Genomic DNA, 20,844 nt, shown 5'->3' with positions numbered 1-20,844 from the left:
TTCAATTTAACAATTTGGTAACAATAAAATGAATGAAGGAACTAGGTTCTGATTGTAAGTGGTAAGTATTGTGCAGATTGATAACATGATGAGAATACAGCAGACATAAGACTATGTGTCCCGTTAACACGTGTGTCATGACTAACTTCAGTCAATTTGTGTTGAGTATCAGTATTTTGTTTCAAGATAAAAGAGCACAAAAAGGCAACCTAGATCGTTAAACTATCCAAAAATACTTAATAAGGTTGTGATTATTTTGGATATGGTGAGCAATGAATTGACTGACAGCCCAGGAGTCTTTTAACTGTAAAGGCCGTATCTTTCTGTTTTGTTTTTATTGTTGACTGAAATGACAAAAGGACTGATTTAAAAATCAAAGATTGTGGAAACAATTGCTAAAATTTTTATAGGCTAGTTATCTGATGTTCAGTGTAAGTACTGTTTACACTGATGTTTCTTCAACTATTGGGGGAAATCTATTTAAAGATGAGCTAGAGGCAAGGGTTGTGTGCAAATGGAGATTCGGCTGGCAGCAAGCAGCTGATTGGTCTGGTGTGTGTTTACCATTTGTTGGTGACAAAGGCCCTTTGTCTGCTGACAAGTATGTGATTGGCTCCCATGTGGCTGACCAACTTGTGGATGTGAATGCTTGGGTCAGAAGCCACCAGTTCTCAAGAAAGGAAGGAGTTGTCCTCCTCCTCTGTGGAAGGAAATGCCCCAAGCCTGAAGAAAGTCAATTCATTTCCCCTCGTCAGTTGCTGCAAGCTCTGGTTTTTCACCAGTAAGTCAGAGACTTCATAAATGTGGACCAGTCACTCTGTGCAACCTGTAACCTGAAATTACCTAGAGAAGGAAACTTGAGGAGTAGCAGGACCCAATAAAGCAAATGGATAATCCCATGAACTCTGTGGACAGGGACCATTGAAATGTCTTCCTAGTCTTTCCATCTGCCCAGATGACCCATGTTTTCCTTAGCTGTATGTATAGGAGGTCTTTTATATTCAAGTGTGAGTTTTAACTGTTACACGTCATAAGTTCATTGTTTCTTAACTGGTACTAATTTACTTGTAATAAGATCATAGAATCCCTACCGTGTGGAAACAGGCCCTTCGGCCCAACAAGTCCACACTGACTCTTGGAGCATCCCACCCAGACCCATCCCCCTATAACCCACCTAACCTACACATCCCTGAACTCTACGGGGCAATTTAGCACGGCCAGTCCACCTAGCCTGCACATCTTTGGACTGTGGGAGGAAACCGGAGCACCCAGAGGAAACCCACGCAGACACGGGGAGAATGTGCAAACTCCACACAGTCACCTGAGGCTGGAATTGAACCCAGACCCCTGACGCTGTGAGGTAGCAGTGCTAACCACTTAGCCATCATGCTGACCTTGGTATCATGGACCTCTCCTCTCTTAAAGTGGCCAAAAGCAGGCGTTCTCCAGTAGAATGACACAGTGGACATCTGTGTCCCATTAATCAAAAGCACACTGTTCTCCATCATAGACAACGCCGCAACAACAAAACTTGATTGCTACTGGCAACACAACGGTCATAATTCTGGGATCAACGAGAGACCTAGACCAAAAGTGACTGAGAGCACTTTGGAGTCATGAGATGTGGGTGCAGAAGCGGGGTGGGCCAATGGCTGGTGGAGGGCTGGGGCAGGGGGGCTCAAAAATAAAGGAGGGTGTTGGTTCTGAGTGGGGCTCCTTCTTCACCAAAGCTTGGCCTCTGGATTAGCCAATGACAAAAGCCCCATGCCTTCAGCATTCAAATACCTCCACTCCTGTTTTCTGACAAACTTCAGCTTTGTCTCAGAGATAGTAGGAACTGCAGATGCTGGAGAATCTGAGATAACAAGGTGTAGAGCTGGATGAATACAGCAGGCCAAGCAGCATCAGAGGAGCAAGGAGGCTGACGTTTCGGGCCTAGACCCTTCTTCAGAAATGGTCTAGGCCTGAAATGTCAGCCTTCCTGTTCTTCTGATGCTGCTTGGCCTGTTGTGTTCATCCAGCTCTAAACCTTGTTATTTCAGCTTTGTCTACTCTGTTCTATTATATCAAGACGTCAGATACTTGCTGGTAGAACACCTCAGTGTGATTCCTGTTTGTCAACTGATAGTGGAAACCTCCTATGGAATTTCACACTATTCCGCTTTCCCTCCCCCACAACGCCCCCCACCCCGACCTCAAGAACAGCCTCTCCATGGGGGGTCATAAAACTGGATGGAGAGATGGGACGTGCCAGTCCATACACACTACACACTAGCTTCTGGAGGGGTACCTAATTAATGGCTACTGTAGCCAGTGTCTTAGCAATGATGGAAGGTGCCCTGAAGTCTGAGCAGCAGGTTCAATGGAGTAAGGGGTGGGGGGGTTTAGGACTCCCTCCTGTTCAGACACCCTATACTCAACAGATTAATCACCCCCATCAGCAGGAAAGGACCACCCCAGCCTACTGGAGCATCACTTCACACACTGTGCACCCCCCACCCCCCGCCTCCCTCCTGCCTCAGTCCCATGTTCACTGCCCCTCCCAAACTGCACACTGAGGCCTGGCCCTGCTCCACTCATTGAGGCTGCCTGAAGTATCTTTGATCCTGAGCTGCAGCAACATCCAGCATTGTCCACCTCTTCCCAGCTACTGACTGGGCTAACACTCTCGCAGGCAGCACCTGGGTGTTGAAGGTGCATCTCAGGCAGTCAAGTGGCTGACGGACTGTAAAATCCAACCACAGTTTCCAGGACCCGTGAAGATGAGCTTGCCCGGAGAAAAGTTTAACTGTTGAGTGGGCCTGTTTCCCAAGTGTAACCCTCTGCCTCTAATGTCACCTCCATGTTTGCTCTACCTGCTGTTCTCAGTCACAGTTGCATTTCCTAAGCACAAGTGTTTTCCTTTCTCTCATAGGTTCACCTACACGCTTGGGGAAGGAATGTGGCTACCTCTGAGTAAAAGCTTCGTCATTCCCCCAGCAGAACTTGCCATTAACCCATCAGCTAAATGCAAGACAGACATGACAGTGATGGAGGACGCAGTTGAAGTCAGGTAAGTGGTCACAGAGAGAAAGCATGGCCCACTGGGTCTCTTGCAACTTTTGTCACTGTACCTCAATCTAATTTTGCCTGAATTAGATCTATAGTTTATATTGGTGTAATAATATCTGAAGTCACTTTGAACTCTAAGTTTGTAGTTTGAAAGTGACTCCATATTTGAAACAGACATGAATTTATCTAAGCATTACCGGGTGTTAATACATTGCACCTCGGGCCTAACCGTTCATAAAGTACCATTCCTAATCTTTTCCTTGTCATCCTTGAGGTAGAAAACTTGGCTCATTCCCTCCTCCATCCACTCATATGTGTGCACCTCTCTTTCGCCAAACAGGATCAAGAAGTACCCTGCAAAGAAAACTACCAACTTAACCTGCTCGACTGTGTCAAATGTAAAGTGGAGCTAAGCCGTATAAGAACCTGCAGTCATTTTAGGGATAAGCTCTTAGATAGCAGTGCTATCCGACAGATATGAATGGGCCTGCACCATTTGTTTACAGGATATTTTGAAAAGGGATTATGGTGCTCCACCAAGAATTTTGTCTTTCACAAAATGTAACAATAACCAATAGCAGCTCTTTTCTAGACCCATCAATAGCTGTTTCTTTAAAACTTATTGTTTGTGGGTCAGTGAAAGCAGACCAGAGGGGCCATGTTTTGTCTTCACATTGAGTCAAAGTCTTGCTAAAAGACTCTGCCATGTTAAAAAAAGTTTAAAACAGAGATACCTCATATGACGAAGATATTACACATAGCTGTGAGTATAAACCCCTTGACGTATTTGCTTGAATATCCATTGTTTTCTTTAAATTTAAACATAATCTTCAAGTCTGCCTAAAGTAGAATTTTCCCAGAATAAAAACCGAAAGAACTGCGGACGCGTAAATCAGGAACAAAAGCAGAAGTTTCTGGAAAAAGCTCCGCAACTCTGGCAGCAGTAGAGTTAATGTTTTGGGTCCGGTGACCTGCTGAGCTTTTCCAGCAATTTCTGTTTTTGTCCCAAGATAGCTTTAATTGACCATATACTCTGTAGTAATGAGTACCGTGTCAGCATGTAATCCCGAAATGACTCTTCTATGTAAGTGTTAAAATGTCGTGGTCTCACACTTAGTTCCTCAAGAATTCACAAGCAGAGGTTTAGTACGGAAGGGCAAAATATGTAGTGTTAGTATGGAAGGGCAAAATGTGTTAGCACAGGCTTGGAAGGCCAAAGGGCCTGTTCCTGTGCTGCAATCTGATGATTGGGGACAACAAGGTGCAGAGCTGGATGAACACAGCAGGCCAAGCATCATAGGAGCAGAAAGGCTGACGTTTCGGGCCTAGACCCTTCATCAGAAAAGGGGGAGGGGAAGGGGGTTCTGAAATAAATAGGGAGAGAGGGGGAGGCAGGTGGAAGATGGATAGAGGAGAGGATAGGTGGAGAGGAAACAGACAGGTCGAAGAGGCGGGGATGGGGCCAGTAAAGGTGAGTGTAGGTGGGGAGTTAGGGAGGGGATAGGTCAGTCCAGGGAGGACGGACAGGTCAAGGGGGCGGGATGAGTTTAGTAGGTAGGAGATGGGGGTGCGGCTTGAGGTGGGAGGAGGGGATAGGTGGGAGGAAGAACAGGTTAGGGAGGCGGGGACGAGCTGGACTGGTTTTGGGATGCGGTAGGGGGAGGGGAGATTTTGAAGCTTGTGAAATCCACATTGATACCATTGGGCTGCAGGGTTCCCAAGCGGAATATGAGTTGCTGTTCCTGCAACCTTTGGGTGGCATCATTGTAGCACTGCAGGAGGCCCAGGATGCCCTTCCCCTCCCCCTTTTCTGATGAAGGGTCTCGGCCCGAAACGTCAGCCTTTCTGCTCCTATGATGCTGCTTGGCCTGCTGTGTTCATCCAGCCCTGCACCTTGTTGTCTCGGATTCTCCAGCATCTGCAGTTCCGACTATCTCCAATATCTGATGATTGTTAAGTTTGTCTAATACCATAATTGTGTCTGCAATTAATATAAATGTAAATATAATGTATAAAAGTTGAAAACACTGCAGGTGCTGAAAATCAGAAACGAAACCAGAAATTGCTGGAAAAGCTCAGCAGGTCTGGCAGCATGTGTAAAGAGAAATCAGAGTTTAATGTTTCGGGTCCGGTGACTCTTCCTCAGAACTGATGGTAGACAGGAAAAAGGTAGTTTTAATCCAGAAGGTAGGATGGGGGAAGGGGATAAAGAGTAAACGTAGGTAGACACAGAGCCCAAAGAGAGAGAAGTACAGTTGAACAAATGAAGGAGTAGATAACGATCAGCCTAGCAGAATAAATAGCTACGTATACGGACTGTTAATGGCTAACAATGGGTTGTGTGTAATAGCAGACCTTCTTCAAGGAACCCCGGCCAACATCTCTGTCTCAGGCTTGCTGCAGTGCTCCAGCAAAGCTCAGTGCAAGCTGGAAGAACAGCACTTCATCTTCCACTAAGGAACTCTACAGCCTTCTGGACTCAATATCGAGTTCAACAGTTGTTAGAGATAGAGGCACCTTCTCACATGTCCTTAACCCAACAGCCACGCACCAGGCCTTGTTATTACATGGTCTGCTATTCCACACAATGCATTGTTAGTCACTAATAGTCCCATGAATAGCTATTTATTCTCCTAGGCTGATCATTATTCACTCCTTTGTCTGTCCAACTGTTCTTCTCTCTCATTGGGCTCTATCCCCACCTACCGTTTACTCCTTACCCCCCCCCCCCCCCCCCCACCCCGCCCCCCCCCCAACCAAAACCTTTCCTCTGCATTATTAAAAAAAAATCATTTTAAGCTAACATCAGTTCTGAGGAAATGTCAGTAGACTCAAAATATTAATTCTAATTTCTGTCCACAGATGCTGCCGGACCTGCTGAACTTTTCCAACAAGTTCTGTAGATATAATGTATCCTGCGATAATTTTGTTAGTCTGAAAACTCCTAGCGGGGAAGACAGCTCACCAGAGAACCTAATCTATAGCTCGTAATGATGGCCAAGTTCCTTGAACGATCTGAAATTGTTAGCCTAAGCATAATAACTAAGAGAGATAAGTTCGTCTGGATTGGTTTGTCTTTGTGGGAGCAGGGGTGGGGGTTTGATTTGATTTGATTTGATTTATTATCGTCACATGTACTGAGATGCACTGAAAAGTATTGTTTTTTGTGCTAACCATACCTTACGAAAGTACATCAGGATAATAAAACAGAGTGCAGAATATAGTATTACAGCTACAGAGAAGATACTGAGAAGGATCAAATCTAATATATGAGAGGTCCATTCGTATGTCTGATAACAGCGGGGAAGGAGCTGGTCTTGAATCTGTTGGTATGTGTTTTCAAACTTTTTTGTGTCTTATGCCCGATGGAAGAGGTTGGAAGAGAGTATTACCGGAAGGGTCTTTGATAACGTTGGTTACTTTCTCAAGGGAGCAGGAAGTGTAGACACAGTCAATGGAAGGAAGGCTGGTTTTCCTGATGGACTTTCACATCTCTCTGTAATTTTTTGCGGTCTTGGGCAGAGCAGCTACCATACCAAGCTGTGATGCATCCGGACAGGATGCTTTCCGTGGTGCAACTATAAAAATTGATGAGTCATTGCGGACATGCAGAATTTCCTTAGTCTTCCAAGGACTGTAACATCGACGTGGATGTGCCATGATGGATTATTGGTGGTATTTACTCTTAGGAACTAGATGTTCTTGACTGCCTCCACCTCAGTGCCATTTGATACAGACAGGGGTGTGTCCTCCACTCTGCTCCCTGAAGTCCATGACCAGCTCGTGCGTTTTGCTAGCATTGAGGGAGATATTGTTGTCTTTACACCATGCCACTAAGTTGTCTATCACCTTCCTGTACTCTGTCTGGGTGGGAGATAGTAGGAACTGCGGATGCTGGAGAATCTGAGATAACAAGGTGTAGAGCTGGATGACCCTTCTTCAGATAAGGGTCTAGGCCCGAAACGTCAGCCTTCCTGCTCCTCTGATGCTGCTTGGCCTGCTGTGTTCATCCAGCTCTACACCTTGTTATCTCTGTCTGGTGGGCTTGGGTGAAAATTGTAATAATAATATTGACCAAAAGACCAGACCTGCGAGAACATCTATCTGGTCATTTGCACAGCAATTTCTTTCTTCAGGCACAGGCAAAAAGCTTTCCTCAACATTTTAATCCTAAACACAAGCCTGTCCTGTGCTTACTTAGTTTTCTCATAGTTGACATTACAACCAAAAGCCTCAAGGAGAGGAGTTCTAATTATAAATAAAAGTTGGATTTTTCCATCCTTCTTTTTGCAAGTTGAGAAATACATCTGAAGAAGTAAAACTATAGATTAACAACCACAATATTAATTTGCAATGCAGCATAGTTTCATGCTGGAAAATAATAAAAATGAATTATATTTGATCGTGTTTCACCAACTTAGAAAGATTTGTGCATTCTCATAATAAAGAGATTGGTGATAAGGCTAAGCTTCACTTTCGTTCTTTAATACTAATTTTCTTTTACAAATCCATCTCTGATACTCCCAGAAGTCAGCAAACAGTAATGTATCTTTGTGAATACCTTCTGAGAAAATCTTATGGTCTTTTCTGAAAAAAAACTCTCATAGGGCCATGTCCTTCCAGGAGCAAAATCTCTTCATACATTCAAACAGAGCAGAAAACGTCCTTCAGCCCATCAAATCTGCACTGATGACTACTACTAAAAATGCGCTTATCCCAATTTCCTGCAGTTGTCCCATATCCTTGAATGTTAAAGATGTCCCCAATTTGAAATAAGAATTTAGCAAGCGAAGATCAAAAGGAGTGCTTGTGAAAACAAAATAGTAACTCAGAATTGGCATTTTCTGCCCCATTCATTTGTTGATTTTTTTTGTTACTTTTATTCCCAAGTTTGGAACTTGAGTTCCAGTTTAGATCCTGGCTATCTCTCCTTACTCCAATCTACTTAGCTCAAAGTTTGCTGTTGCCGCAGCAAGTAAATACATGATAGTTTCTGGTGCAATCAGTTTGATCTGAAGTTTAATTTCAACACACCTTTTTGCTGAGCTTTCGACCTGCCTTATTTGGCTGAGAACACCGAACTTTATCTGATATTTAAAACCCTCAGCACAGACCTCGATGCAAAGAGCTATCAGCTGGTGGTAATAATACTTTAGCTGGGTCTGCAAAACAAAAATGAATAAATCACAATGCACATTGCTGTTGGAATGAAGTATAAAAGATGATTGCATTGAAGAAGTTGTATTTTCATTTTTGTTGAAGGTCATGAATACGTGGCATATTTTAAAGAATAATATTCATTGGAAGTATCAGGCCAGGTAGCCTGAATGACTTTCAATGATGTAGAGGTATACCAGGCACTAGAAATGGGTTTATTTCCACAATAAATTGAATTTTGAGCCATAGATAGGAGCGTGTTTTGGTGTTGACAGTGAGGTCTTAATAATTAACTATGTGGTAATTGCCCAACATGATTGCTGCACTGTGCCAAAGGATCCTCAGCCTCTGGGTCCTAAGCCAGATGAATTTGTCCTGATGGGCTCGCTAGCCGATAGAAGGCATAATCTGTGCTGCTGCAGCTGTACTCGCTGCAGATGTAAAACAGGCAGTTGGAAATTGCAATGCATTGTCTCACTTGCTCTATTCTCCCTTCGAATCTGTGTGATGTATCTCTTGGAGTGAAGAAGGCACATATATTTCCACTCGCTGCTGCTCACTAACTGTATCTACTCGTCTGAATAGTCTCTTGTGTGTTGTTTGCGCGTTGACTTATTTATCCAGTAAACACGTGTCTGGGAAATAGGTTACCAACAGTTGACAAGGTTTAAATTTCTGCTGTTTTGTAAGGATGCGATCTGACATCCATTTTCAGATGCCCAGAAGGTAAAAGATTTGATCATTGATAGTATTACTTAAAAAAAAACTGGAGTGCTTTCCTGATAACTGGTTATTTACATGGAAACAGGGTGCACGTACATTCTCTAGCATTGACCTTCCAATTCGACATTGCACATAAAAGCTATTTCTATCATGCATTTAATTAAAAAGTGGGAGAAATAGAAAGTTAATGGCACAATGTCACAGTGACATTGCTTGTGAGGATTTGAAGTACTTGAAGTACTTTAATGCAGTTTACATTAGGCCACTGTCAGTTTATAAGCAAAAAAAAGAAAGGTTTGCTAATACTTGGTCCTCATATTAGTTTGAGATTCCAAATGAATTGTTGTCATGATAGAGGGAATCCTGACAGGAATCGGGTGCTGGGTTTTGAATGAGTTGAGTCAGGTAGTTAAGGAGGAGTTGCAGGCTGTTTTGTGGATAGTATCAAGAAGTTAGAAAAGGACACAAAGATGAATTGAGAAGGCAAAACTGTAGCAGATGCAATTCAGTGGAGAAGTGTAAAATCATTCGCTATCATCATCTACACAGATCACTGAAAGTTGATGCATAGATACAAGCCAACAATCACAAATGTTACATTGAATTTTGACTTCTTTGTTAATAGAGTTGCAATAGGATAGTGAGAAAATGATGCTTCTGTCACAAAGAATATGTTAGATCTTATATGGAATGTTACCTTAGATTTTGGACACCAAACAAGATGGATTTTGTCCTGATAATATGATAGCTTACGTTTGGAGCATAGGTTGCATGTAATTGATTTGTAGTAGAAATCAGAATTATGCATTACAGAAGGGGAGATCCGTTGTTTCTGGGTTAAATCTTTGTCAGAACTATCCAATTAGACCCACTCTCCCGTTTTTGTTTTCATTTGTCCATGTTTCCCCTTCGATTATTTATCTGATCCTTTCAGAAAATAACAAATGAATTGGCTTCCACAACAGAACCGGCAGTCCTTTGTAGATTCTACTAAGTCACCGTATAACAAAAATATATCTCATGTTCCCAGATATGTTTCTAGTTAACTTAAATCTGTTCATTAGTTAGTGACCATTCTGTCATGGAGTCATACAGCATGGAAACATACTCTTTGGTCCAAGTAGTTCATGTTCCCAAACTAAACTAGTCCCAACTGCCTGCGCTTGGCTTAAATCCCTGTAAACCTTTCCTATTCATGTACTTATCCAAACGTCTTTTAAACGTAACTACCTGCATCCTGTGGGTGGTTTGCTAGCCAAGCTGGTTCATTAGTTTGCAGACGTTTCATTACCATGCTGGCTATCATCATCAGTGCAGCTTCCGATGAAGTGCTGTTGTGTTTTCCCGCCTGGTATTTAAACTCTGGGGTCCGTTGGAATTGGTTACCTCATTTCCGGTATTTCTTCGCAGTAGTGTATATATAGGGTCTAACTCTACGTGTTTATTGATGGCCTTCTTGGTGGGGAACCAAGCCTCTAGGAATTCCCATGCTTGTCTCTGTTTGGCCTGTCATAGGATTCTGATGTTGTCCCAATTGAACCGATGGTTCTCCTTATCCATGTGAATGGAGACGAGTGAGTGCTGGTCATGTATTTTTGTTGCTACTTGGTGTTCATGTATTCTTGTGGCCAGTTTCCTTCCTGTATGTCCAATGTAATGTTTGTCGCAGTCTTTGCATGGGATCTTGTATATCATCTTCCATGTGAAAGGTCTTTGGTTCGAGTTAGCAGTTTGCAGTTGGCGTAGGGTTGGTGTCGGTTTGTGTGCCACTCTGATGCTCAATGGTTTTAGGAGTCTTGTGGTCAGTTCTTGATGTACAGTAATGTGACGAGTGTGTCAGGACGTACTGTATCTTCCTGTTGTTGTTTGTGTGATAGGCATCATTGGACCCAGCTGTTCGGGTATCTGTTGTCCTTAAATATTTGGTAGAGATGTTCCTCTTTGCTTTGGCGTAGTTCCGGGTTTCTGCAGTGTGTTGTCGCTCGTTTAAATAGTGTTTTTACGCAACTCCGTTTGTGGGTGTTGGGGTGGTTTCTGTTGAAATTCAGGACTTGATCCGTGTGTGTAGCAAGTACTTAAGGACAACGGACCCCAGAAGTTAAATACCAGGTGGGAAAACACAGTGGCGCTTCATCGGTGGCAGCACTGATGATGTTACCCAGCAGGGTAATGAAACGTCTGCAAACTAACAAACCAGCTCGGCGAGCAAACCAACCACAGCATCCGCAACCCGAGCTACAAATCTACTCAGGAACCTGATATCTGCATCTACCACTTCTTCTGGCAGTTCATTCCACACACTAACCACTCTGTGTAAAAACGTTGCCCCCTCATGTCCTTTTTACATCTTTCTGTCCCACCTTCAAAATATGCCCCCTCGTTTTGAACTCCCCCACCTCGGGGAAAAGACCTTTGATATAAACCTTATCTATGCCCTTCATGATTTTATAAACCTCTGTAAGGTCACCCCTCAACCTCCTATGCTCCAGTGAAAAAAAGGTCCCAGCCTATCCAGCCTGTTTTTATAACTCAAACCCTCCATTCCCAGCAACATCCTGGTAAATCTTTCTTTTCTGAACCCTCTCCAGTTTAACAATATCCTTCCTGTAACAGGGCAACCAGAACTGCAAACAGTAGTCCAGAAAAGGCCTCACCATAGTCCTGTACAGATTCAACATGACTTCCCATCTCCTATATTCAAAGGTCTGAGCAATGGAGGCAAGTGTGCTAAATGACTTCTTCACCACCCTGCCTATCTGTGACTCAAATTTCAAAGAATTATGTACTTGAACCCCTAGGTCTCTCAGTTCTATAACACTACCCAGGGCCAAGCCATTAATTGTATAAGTCCTGACTTTGTTTGTTTTAGCAAAACGTAGTACTTCGCATTTATCCAAATTAAACTCCCTCTGCCACTCCTCAGTCCATTGACCCAATTAATCAAGATCTCTTTGTAATCATAGATTACCTTCTTCACTTCCCACTATACCACCAATTTTGGTGTCATCTGCAGACTCATAAACTGTGCCCCCCGTATACTCATCCAAATGTTTATACAAATGACAAACAAAAGTGGACCCAGTACCGATCCCTGTGGGACACTGCTGGTCACAGGCCTCCAGTCTGAAAAACAGCAGTCCATCACCACCGTCTGTCTCCTACTATGAAGCCAATTTTGTATCCAATTGACAAGATCATCTTAAATCCAGTGCAGTCTAACTTTACTAGTTAGTCTACAGTGCAAACTTTGCCAAAGGCTTTACTAAAGTCCAAATAAACAATGTCTACTGCTCTGTCCTCCTCAATCTTTTTGATTACTTCCTCAAAAAGCTGGAACAAGTTTGTGAAACACAAAATCCCTTGCATAAAACCATGCTGACTATTGCTAATCATTCCTTGCATTTCAAATACATGTAAATCCTATCTTTCAGGATCACCTCCAACAACTTACCCACCACCGATGTCAGACTCACAGATCTGTAGTTACCAGGCTTCTGCTTACAGCCTTTTTTAAATAAAGAGACATCATCGGCCACCCTTCACCTGTGATTATAGATGATACAAATATTTCTTCCAGGGGCCCTGCAATTCCCTCCGTAACTTCCCACAACATCCTGGGATACTCTTGGTCAGGTCTTGGAGATTTATTCACCTTTATGTTTTCTAAGCCCTCCAGCACTTCCTCGTCTGGAATGTGAACTGTTTTCCAAACATCAATATTTATTTCTTCCTCCTCAGTAAAAACTGATGTAATTGAACAATTTAATTTGTTGAATAAAATTAGAAATCCAAAGTGAATTTGAATAGTTTTATCAAATCTCCTCTTAAACTTCCCTCCTCTTATAAAAATGATACAACTTCCCCAGTCTCCCACTATAATTGAAGTCCCCCATTTCTAGTACCATTTCTTGCAACCTTTGGAAGGCCTTAGCATAATTTTAAAGTGTGGTACTCGGTGTTGAAAACAATACACCAGTTAACTCCAAACCCATATTTTACAAAGTTTAGCTTGACTTCCTTGCTACCTCTACTCAATGCCTCCTTTAAGAAACAGAAAATCGATTTTTGAATAAGCTTTGCAGCTTGTCCTGCCACGTATAAAGATTTCTGTTCACATACCCCGAGATGTCTCTGTTACTAACCCCTTTGTAACATTAGACTATTAGTTCATATTGCAACTTCTCATTTATCCTCTGACCAAAATCTGTCACTTCTCAGTTCTTTGCATTAAATTTCATCTGCCACAAGTTTGCCCATTTCATTAGGCTACACCCACTCTGATGAAGCAAATGCAACTTCATCCTCACCAATATGCATCTGTCCATGGATAACGTGAGCAGCGCCCTGTCCATGTGAAGGAAATGCCCCACCTTCTTATTGAGAAGATCCTTCATCGTGTTGTGTGGCACTACCACTCTGCCACATGGGACAGACTTCAATCAGATCTAGCAACTCGAGGCTGGGCTTTTCTGAGGTGCTATGGGTCATCGTCAATTGTACTCCAGTGCAACCTGATGGTACAGCATATCCCTCACTCTACCATTTCCATCAAGCCAGTTCTGAAAAATAGTCAGACCAGACATAAAAGGTTAACTCTGTTTCTCTGTTTGCAGATGTTGCCAGACTCGCTGAGTTTCTCCAGCGCTTTCTGTTTTTGTTTGATTTCGTAGCCAAGTGTTTTGCTTTTAGTCAAGACGGGATCAAACCTTGGTTCAGTGAAGAATGCAGAAAGGTATGCCAGAACCAGCACCAGTCATACCTAAAAACTGAGATGTCAACCTGGTAAAGCTACCGCACAGGACTCCTTGTGTGCCATACAGCCTAAGTAGCAAGTGATAGAGCTGAGTGATCCCACAACCAATGAATCAGTTCTAAGTTCTGGGGGATATACAGTCAAGAATGGTGGTGGATAATTAAATAGCTCACTGGAGGAGGAGGCTCCACAAATAACCCTATTCTCAATGGGGAGACAGCAATCGGTGCAAAAAATAAGGCTGAAGCATTCACAAAAATCTTTAGCCAGAAGTGCCAAGTGGATGATCCACCTCGGCCTCCTGTGGTCCCCGACATCACAGATACCAGTCTTCCGCCAATTCGACTCACTCCACATGATATCAGGAAATGGTTGGAGGCACTGGATACCGAAAAGGCTATGGGCCCTGACAACATTCCGACAATGATACTGTCAGCTGCATTTTGAGGATTGTGACATTGTAATGCTGAAATTCTGTGAAAGCCGATGCTGTTTGTGAAGGACACACAACAGGAAATGTCCCAATAGAATCTTAACAAAAGCAACTTAGTATTATCAACAGCAAACTAGTCAAAATAAAAACCGAAAGAACTAACGGATGCTGTTAAATCAGGAGCAAAAACAAAGTTGCTGGAAAAGCTCAGCAGGTCTGGCAGCATCTGCGAAGGAAAAAACAGAGTTCAAGTTTCGGGTCCGGTGACCCTTCCTCAGACCCGAAACGTTAACTCTGTTTTTTCCTTTGCAGATGCTGCCAGACCAACTAGTCAAAATATTGGCCACTGCTCCACCATTAATTAACATCAACTCACAAAACATATGGACATGTATCAGGCAAATGTGATAATGATGTGAAAAGAAGCTTCACGTCACCTTGTTATACAAAGCAGGAGTTAAAATTAACAAACAGTTTAATGTTGTTTACCAGCTTGTAATGTTCTCAACAATGCCAAAACTGAAGCAGAAATAACATTCTATTTCACCTAAAATTGTTTGCTCATTAACATAAGGGTAATTAATTATATTTCAATCACTGGCCTTTGTCAGAAATAAAAGTTCAAAACCAGGTGAACTTGAATGCACAAGGTAAAGCTCACCAGATGAAAACATCCATCATTACAATGTCTGTGATACACACCTGAAGTATGTCTATCAGAATATGCTATTGTGCAACGAAGCTTTAATATTAAAATGCAGTATTTAGCTTGTTTTGATGAGTATTCTGTCAACAACCTGAGTGAAGTGTGGCATCAGTTTGATTTAAATTTCAATTTAATCTGTTGACCTTTTTGATATCAAGAAATGAGTTGCAGCAAAAAGCTCTGCTCTAAGCATCCACTCCATTCTCTTAACAAACTGTGTGATGGTCATTTTCTGCCTAATCATTTGAAATCATCTCCAAGGGGAAGCGACATCCGAGTGGCATTATCGCTGGACTGTTAATACAGAGAACCCGGTAATATTACAGGGACCTGGTTCAAATCCCACCATGGCTGATGGTAGAATTTGTAATTTTAAAAAAAATCTGGAATTAGGAATCTGCTGGTGACCATGAAACCATTGTCAATTGGGAAGGAAACTGCCATGGTTAATTTTGGGGGGGGGGGGGGTGCAAGTCTGGGTGGGATGCTCTTAGGAGGGTCACTGCTGACTTGATGGACCAAATGGCCTCTTCCCACACTGTAGATTCAATGATTTGATGATTCACTTGAAAATCTGTTTTAAAAGTACATTTGCGAATGAAAGATTAAAAGCTTTGTAGTCTACGATATAATCAATAGTAAGAATTCTGAAAGTGGATTTTTTAAACGCTACATTTAATAAGTTTATATTTTGACTAGAGGCTATGAAAAGAGCTCAGTTAAATAAATGGTTTGATTCCTTGGAGCCAACAATATATAAATATTAGGCTGTTCGCTGTGATCTTGAAGAACAGACAGCACAAGATGTGAGAAGATAGCTGTGAACCCTTGGGTGCACATTAAGTGTGTGATGTTGAGATCTAACCGGCTAAGAGTTAAAGTAAGTGGGTTCCTCCCTGAGTGTGGACCAGCAGACAAAAGAGACAGAAGACAGTACTGACATTTACCCTTTGGCAGAGTGCAGTATAGTACTGCAGATTGAGTGCACTTGTGAGATTCACTGGCACCAAAGCTGCATTGCTATTACCCTCCAGGCCAGGCAGGATGACCTCCTGGTCCCATTACCCATTGAAGAGGACCTCCTTCCTTTCCCTTATTATGTCCAGCCACATTCATAACAAGGTGCCATTGAGATGCTGGGCAAGTTTCTGAATCTGTGGAGGCCTGTTCCGTGATGTAGAGGGAAGTCTAGCTGGCCTTTAAAATCATAGAATCTGTACACCGGAAAGAGACCATTTGACCCATCGAGTTTGCACCAACCCTTTGAACAGCATCCCATGCAGACCCACCCCATTCCCTGTAACCATGGCCAACCCACCGAGCCTGCACATCTTTGGACTGCGGAAGGAAACTGGAGCACCCGGAGGAAACCCATGCAGACATGGGGGTAGAATGTGCAAACTCCACATAGACAGTCGCCCAAGGGTGGAATCGAACCTGGATCTTTGGCGCTGTGAGGTGGCAGTGCCAACCACTAAGCCACTGTGCCGCCCTAAATATAAATATTGTGACAGAACATAGAATTCCAAAAGGCCCCATCAAGCATGTGCCTTGCCCCACATTGATCAAACTACCTGGCGTAAGATCTCACTTGTGTAGATAATATGGTGTGAAACACATAATCACACAGGAAAAGTTGCCCCAAGCCATGGTGAAGCTTTAATTCAACACAAAGACAGCAAATCCCAGCCAAAGAGTTCACAGACAAATAATTTGGGAGTGTGCTCGAAGCTATAATAAGGTGCTAACCAACAATCACCATAAAACCGCAATCAACTATAACTGGATGTGAGCCCTCCTATTTTTCTCATATTGACCCATTCATTTGAAGTTAATGTAAAAGTATAGCACAGTATTTTAAAAAAAAATCAATCTTGCTCTCCCCATAACTGATTAATCATTCCCTTTCCACAGGAGATATGTAGTAATCAGATTATACGTCGATGAAAACATTCCGATGCAACAAAAAAGATGGAAATTAAAATGTCTGGAGCATTAAGAGGAAAACCAATTTAAATTAGTCCATCAAAGTGCAGGATTCAGCATCGCTGAAACTGAATTCTCATTTTTAATAATTTTTCACATCTCATGCTGCCTGTTCTTCAAGATCACAGAGAACAGTCTCAGATTTACATCTTTGGTTCCAAGGAATTGAATCATTTATTTAACTGAGCACTCTTCACAGCCTGAAGTCAAAATACAAGCTTATTAAATGTAGAGTTTAACAAATTCACTTGCAGAATTTTTACTGTTGATGATATCGTAGACTACAAAGCTTTTAATCTTTCATTCACAGATGTACTTTTTAGATCAGAAGCAGATTTTTTACGTGAATCATCGAACTATTGGACCTCCGGTGTGGAAAGAGGCCATTAGGCCCATCGAGTCTACACCAACCCTCTGTAGACCATCCCACTCAGACCCATCCGCCCAGCCTGTACCCATTGCCCCCGCATTTATTATGGCGAATCCATCTAACCTGAACATCACTGGACACCATGGGGCAATTTAGCGTGGCCATTCCATCTAACCTGCACATCTTTGGACTGTGGCAGGAAACTGGAGCACCCGGAGGAAACCCACGCAGGCACGGGCAGAATGTGCATACTCTACACAGGCAGTTGCACATGGCTGGAATCGAACTCTGGTCCTTGGTGCTGGGATGCAGTCGTGCTAACCACTGTAAATTCATTCTGATTTTTTGTTTGCTCATGCAAGAATTTTTTGCTGCTTACAGACAAGCTTTCCAAGCTTTCCTTATTTTGACACTACTTACACTGATCAGAGTCCAACTTTGCCTGTCTAGATCACTGTTCTTTACATGAACCTAGACAGTGTATATCACAGGCTATCCAACTGTGGGAGCATTCACAGCTGAGCTGCCTCTCCTCATGCTATCATTCACACAAGCACATTGTGCAGATTTCTTCAGCTGATGTGACCTTTGTTTGGCTGCGCTGAAATTTAAAAATGGTTTCAGCTAATCATGACTTTGGAAAAAACGCAGAACTGTGGGTGCTGGAGATCTGAAAGAAAGAGGCTGACATTTCTAGAGAAACTCAGCAGGTCTGACAGCATCTGTGAAGACAGAAACAGAGTTAACATTTCGGGTCCAGTGCCCCTTGTTCAGGGACTTGGAAAGTTTGTGTGAAATATTCCTTTGATATGAGAAAAAAATCAAAGAACTAGGCTGTAGCTCACCATTAGTGGATCGATTTTTAGGTTTTATTGTATTCAAAGAGACTGCGTGCCTCAGACTGGAGCTCCTTTTATTTACGTATCTTAAGCTGACCAAAAATATCAGTCATAGCTTGTCACCATTCTTCCTTTTCTGTTTATATTGTTCTTGATCACTCCAGACATGCAGCAATGTGCTTAACTCTTAATTGCCCTCTGCAATAGCCAAAAAAAAGCTCTCAGATTGTCTCAAAAGACTGCAGAAAATGTACTATGGCCATCTGTACATTACATGTACAAGAGCATTTCCGGTATACAGCTCACTACCACCTTCTCAACAGCAATCGGGGATAAAGAACAAAGAACAGAGTACACAGAACAGTACAGCAGAGGAACAGGCCCTTCAGCCCACCAAGACTGCACCAACACAAGATACCTTTCCAAAAATCTTCTGCCTTACATGGTCCATATCCTTGTATTCCCTGCCAATTCTTGGACCTGTCATTATGCCTCTTAAAAACAGCTATTGTATCCGATAACATCACCTCCTCTGGCTGCGCATGCCAGGCACTTACCACCTTCTGTGTTTTTAAAAGAAAATCTTTTATTTTATCTCCATTAAGCTTTCCCTCTTTTACGTTAAATGTCTAGCCCCGTGTAAAGGACATTTCTACCCTGGGAAAAAGTCTCCGAGTCTCCGTTCTCTCTATGCCTCTCTTAATTTTGTAAACTTCTATCAGTTGTCCCTCATCCTTTGGCACTCAAGTGAAAGCAAATCCAGTTTGTCCAATGTCTCCCTCTAGCTAGTTACCCCCCTCCGCCCGCAACTCAAAACCACGCAACATCCTGATAAACTGTTTCTGTACTCTCTGCAAAGCGTCCACGTCCTTCTGGTAGTGTGGCAATCAGAACTGTACACAGGATTCAAAATGTGGCCCAACTAAAGTTCTACACAGCTGCAACATGACTTGCCCATTTTTATGCTCTGTGCCCCAACTGATGAAGGCAAGCATGCCATATGCCTTTTTGACCACCTTATCCACTTGTGTTGCCACGCTCAGGGAACTGAGGACCTGTACACCTAGATCCCTCTGTATGTTGATGCTGCTAAGGGTTCTGCCATTTGCATACTTCTGTCCTGCTTTAGACCTTCCACAATGTGTCACCTCACATTTTTCTGGATAAAACTCCATCAGCCAATCCTCCACCCAAGTTTCTAGTCTATATCCTGCTATACCCACTGACAATCCTCCTCACTATTCGCAGTTCCCCCAATCTTTTTTGTCAGTTGCAATCGTACTAATCATTCTCCCTTTACATTCTCCTCCCAATCATTTATATATGTTACAAACAATAGGGGTCCCAGCATTGATCCCTGTGCAACATCATTGCTCATAGATCTCCAATCAGATAAACACCCTTCCACTGCTAATCTCTGACTACTATAACTAAACCTGTTCTGTATCCATCTCATCAGCTCACCTCAGATCCCCTGTGCTTTCACCTTCTGTTTCAGCCTGTCGTGAGGGACCTTGTCAAAGGCCTTGCTAAAGTCCATATGGGCAACATCTACCGCTCTGTCCTCAGTCATCTTTGTCACTTCCTCGAAAAACTGAAACAAGTTTGAGAGACATGCTGCCTTATTGTTAATAAGTGCAAATTTTTCCAAATGTGAGTAGGTTCTATCCTTAAGAACCTCCACCAATAATTTCCCTACCACTGACGTAAGACTCACCAGCCTGTAATTTCTTGAATTATCCCCAGTGCCGTTCTTAAACAAAGGAACAACGTTGGCTATTTTCCCAATCATCTGAAGCCTCTCTGTGACTAAAGGGTGAACATGGACTTGACCGTGATTCATTCTACAAATTAATGGTAATATGAACAAATGTTCTCGATATTGTTTCCGTTTAAAGGTGACCCTGGTGCTATAGTAAAATCACTGAACTAATGTGACTCCATGACTAACATTATGTTTAGTCTAAGTGGAAAAATGTGAACAACCATGGAGAAGGGATTCTGCAAACTATTATCGTGTTGTTTCCTGTGAACTTGTAGCTCAGAAATTCTGAAGAATAAATTTCAAACTGAATGAACGTTTTTTATATCAGAGGTGGAAGACTATAAACTTTTAGAATTATTTTGTAAAAAAATTCTGTCATTGGTAAGATTTTAGAGTTTATTATTAGGGATAATATTGTGGAGTACTTGGAAGTGCGTATTAAACAGGACTAGCCAGCTTCAGGGGGTGGGAGTGTCATGCCTGTCAAATGTGTTAGAATCTGTTAGAATTCTTTGAGAAGGTAAACAAGCAAGTTGGACAAAGGAGAGATAGTGGACATGATCTCTTTGGATCTCCAGAGGCCTTTGATAGGCAAGATGGCGCACAGGCGACTGCTAAATAAATACCCATGTGCTTGAATGGAAAAACACTGGTAGCGATTCAGGCTTCAGCAGCCAGTGACTAGTGGAGTTCCTCAGGGGTCAGTGTTGGGACCACAACTATTCATGTTATACATTAGCAATCTGTACAAGGGAACTGAGGGCATTGTTGCTAGTTTTCAGATGAGACAAAGATAGGTGGAGGGACAGGTGGTGTTGAGGAAGTGGGCAGGCTGCAGAAGCAATGGTCAAGCTAGGAGAGTGGGCAAAGAAGTGGCAGATGGAATAGTCTGTGGGGAAAGTTTCAGGTCATGCACTTTGGTAGGAAGAATAAAGGCATAGATTATTTTCTAAATGGGGAAAGGCTTTGGAAACCTGAAGCACATCGGGATTTAGGATTCCCAGTTCAGATTCTCTGATGATTAACGTGTAGATTCAGTTGGCAGTTAGGAAGGCAAATGG

General features: G+C 42.6%; 1 protein-coding gene across 1 annotated transcript in view; it reads left to right on the top strand.

The window, feature by feature from the left end:
* Positions 1–20,844, top strand: part of astn1 (astrotactin 1) — a 1,993,575-nt gene that overhangs the window by 1,091,273 nt on the left and 881,458 nt on the right. The window contains exon 11 of the mRNA XM_048602275.1: positions 2,915–3,052. Within this exon, the coding sequence (XP_048458232.1) occupies positions 2,915–3,052 (138 nt within the window). The remainder of the gene's footprint in view (positions 1–2,914; positions 3,053–20,844) is intronic.

Source organism: Rhincodon typus, chromosome 10, assembly GCF_021869965.1.
Source record: "Rhincodon typus isolate 14 chromosome 10, sRhiTyp1.1, whole genome shotgun sequence".
NCBI lineage: Eukaryota > Metazoa > Chordata > Chondrichthyes > Orectolobiformes > Rhincodontidae > Rhincodon > Rhincodon typus.
The sequence above is the reverse complement of the archived record's forward strand: the minus strand, read 5'-3'. Positions and strand labels throughout refer to the sequence as shown.